General features: G+C 41.3%; 1 protein-coding gene across 1 annotated transcript; it reads left to right on the top strand.

Moving 5' to 3' along the window:
* The first annotated feature begins 230 nt into the window (after positions 1 to 230).
* LOC130861209 (olfactory receptor 51B6) lies at positions 231 to 1,169 on the top strand. The gene has a single exon (XM_057749830.1). It carries the CDS (start codon positions 231 to 233, stop codon positions 1,167 to 1,169), a length of 939 nt encoding a protein of 312 aa, XP_057605813.1.
* The last annotated feature ends 812 nt before the right edge of the window (positions 1,170 to 1,981 follow it).

Below are 1,981 nucleotides of genomic sequence, written 5' to 3'. Positions count from 1 at the left end.
ATATTATCCAAATCCTTATACATGATCAGCCCTGAATAACATGTATACATTTTATTCTCCCGTACCTAGTAATCTCCAGGGAATGACTAAATTACCATCCTTGCTATTACTGGAAGTCAAGACTGATAAACATCTTATGAACAGGTAGCACACTCAAGGGCAACTTCTGTAAAACTAGAGCTTCTATTGCATTATCTGAAGGGAATATTTTCCTCTCTGCAAGGCCTGCAATGTGGCTCAACACCACTTCATCGCCATTTCTGCTGACTGGCTTCCCAGGTATGGAGAAGGCACATCATTGGATCTCCATCCCCTTATTGGTAGTTTACATCTCCATACTTCTTGGTAATGGCACCCTTCTCTTTCTCATCAGGGAGGATCATAACCTCCATGAGCCCATGTACTATTTCTTAGCTATGCTGGCAGCCACCGACCTTGGAGTGACATTGACCACGATGCCCACAGTTTTGGGCGTCCTGTGGTTGAATCACAGAGAGATTGGCCATAGGGCCTGCTTCTCTCAGGCCTACTTTATTCATACTCTTTCTATCGTAGAATCTGGTGTTTTGCTCGCCATGGCCTATGACCGTTTCATTGCCATCTGCAACCCCTTGAGATATACTTCCATCCTTACCAACATCAGGGTAATAAAGATTGGGATGGGGGTATTGGCAAGGGCCAGTCTGTCAATTTTGCCAATAATTCTTCACCTGCCCTGGTTTCCCTATTGCCGATCCCGTGTACTCTCCCATGTTTTCTGTCTGCACCAAGATGTCATCAAGTTAGCCTGTGCTAACATCACCTTCAATAGTCTCTATCCAGTTGTGGTTGTGTTTGCAATGGTCTTGTTGGACTTTCTTATCATCTTTTTCTCCTACATCTTGATCCTCGAGACTGTCATGGGCATTGCTTCTGGAGAAGAAAGGGCCAAGGCCCTCAACACATGTGTCTCCCACATCTGCTGCATCCTGGTTTTCTACATCACTGTGGTTGGTCTGACATTTATCCACAGGTTTGGAAGACATGCTCCTCATGTGGTCCATATCACAATGAGCTATGTCTACTTCCTTTTCCCCCCTTTTATGAATCCTGTCATCTATAGCATTAAAACCAAGCAGATCCAGAGTGGTATAATTCGCCTCTTCTCTCTGCCTCATTCTAGAGCATAACTTTGACTCACTGCTCTCTGAAGAATAATTCAGGGAACCTGGACAAGCTGACAGCTTTGTTGGTGGGAGCAAATAGGGAAAGCCATGTTAATGGAAACCGTCCTCTCTGCTGTTTAGAACATCATCTTACCCTGCCCATTTGTTGCTGAGTTGTATATTACATAATATACATACAATACTAAGTGTATATGTCAACTGTCCAATTGATCTTTGCTGTTTTCCCAGGCAACTCATCCTGTTTGATGAGCCTATGGCAACCAGTATATGATTCTTGGATTTACAGTATGGGTAACAAGTATTTAAATCAAAGCTCATATGTTTTTCAATATGTTCTGCATGTATTGGTTTCGATATACTTAGCAATAACTTACTCTTGACCTCAGACTTGTATCTGTTCATTTTTTTTCTTATATGGGGCTAATTGCTTTTTGTAGAAAATGGCACTAAGTGAAGCAATGAGACTTACCCTGTCCTCAGTTCAATACGACAACTTAGGGAAAGTGTATCTAAGTATATCTAAGCCTGTTCAATTAAAATTGCGATAAATACTTATTAAATATTATTATTATCATTGTTAATATATGTAAAAATATAAGTAATATAACAGAGATATAATTACATCTATTACTATTATTACTAAGGACAATACCAGGGTGGAGACAGAGCAGAGTGGGGACAGAGGAAGAGGACGGAGGCAACGCTGGTGACGAGAAGAAAGACAGTGATCTTTTTTCCAGCTCCCAATATCTGTCAAAGTTGATTTTGTTCACAGTCTAGGTGTAAGGAAAGGGGGTTCATGGTTCTATGACCAG

This window comes from Hippopotamus amphibius, chromosome 9 (assembly GCF_030028045.1).
Source record: "Hippopotamus amphibius kiboko isolate mHipAmp2 chromosome 9, mHipAmp2.hap2, whole genome shotgun sequence".
Lineage (NCBI taxonomy): Eukaryota > Metazoa > Chordata > Mammalia > Artiodactyla > Hippopotamidae > Hippopotamus > Hippopotamus amphibius.
This window is presented reverse-complemented; position numbering and strand designations above follow the sequence as displayed.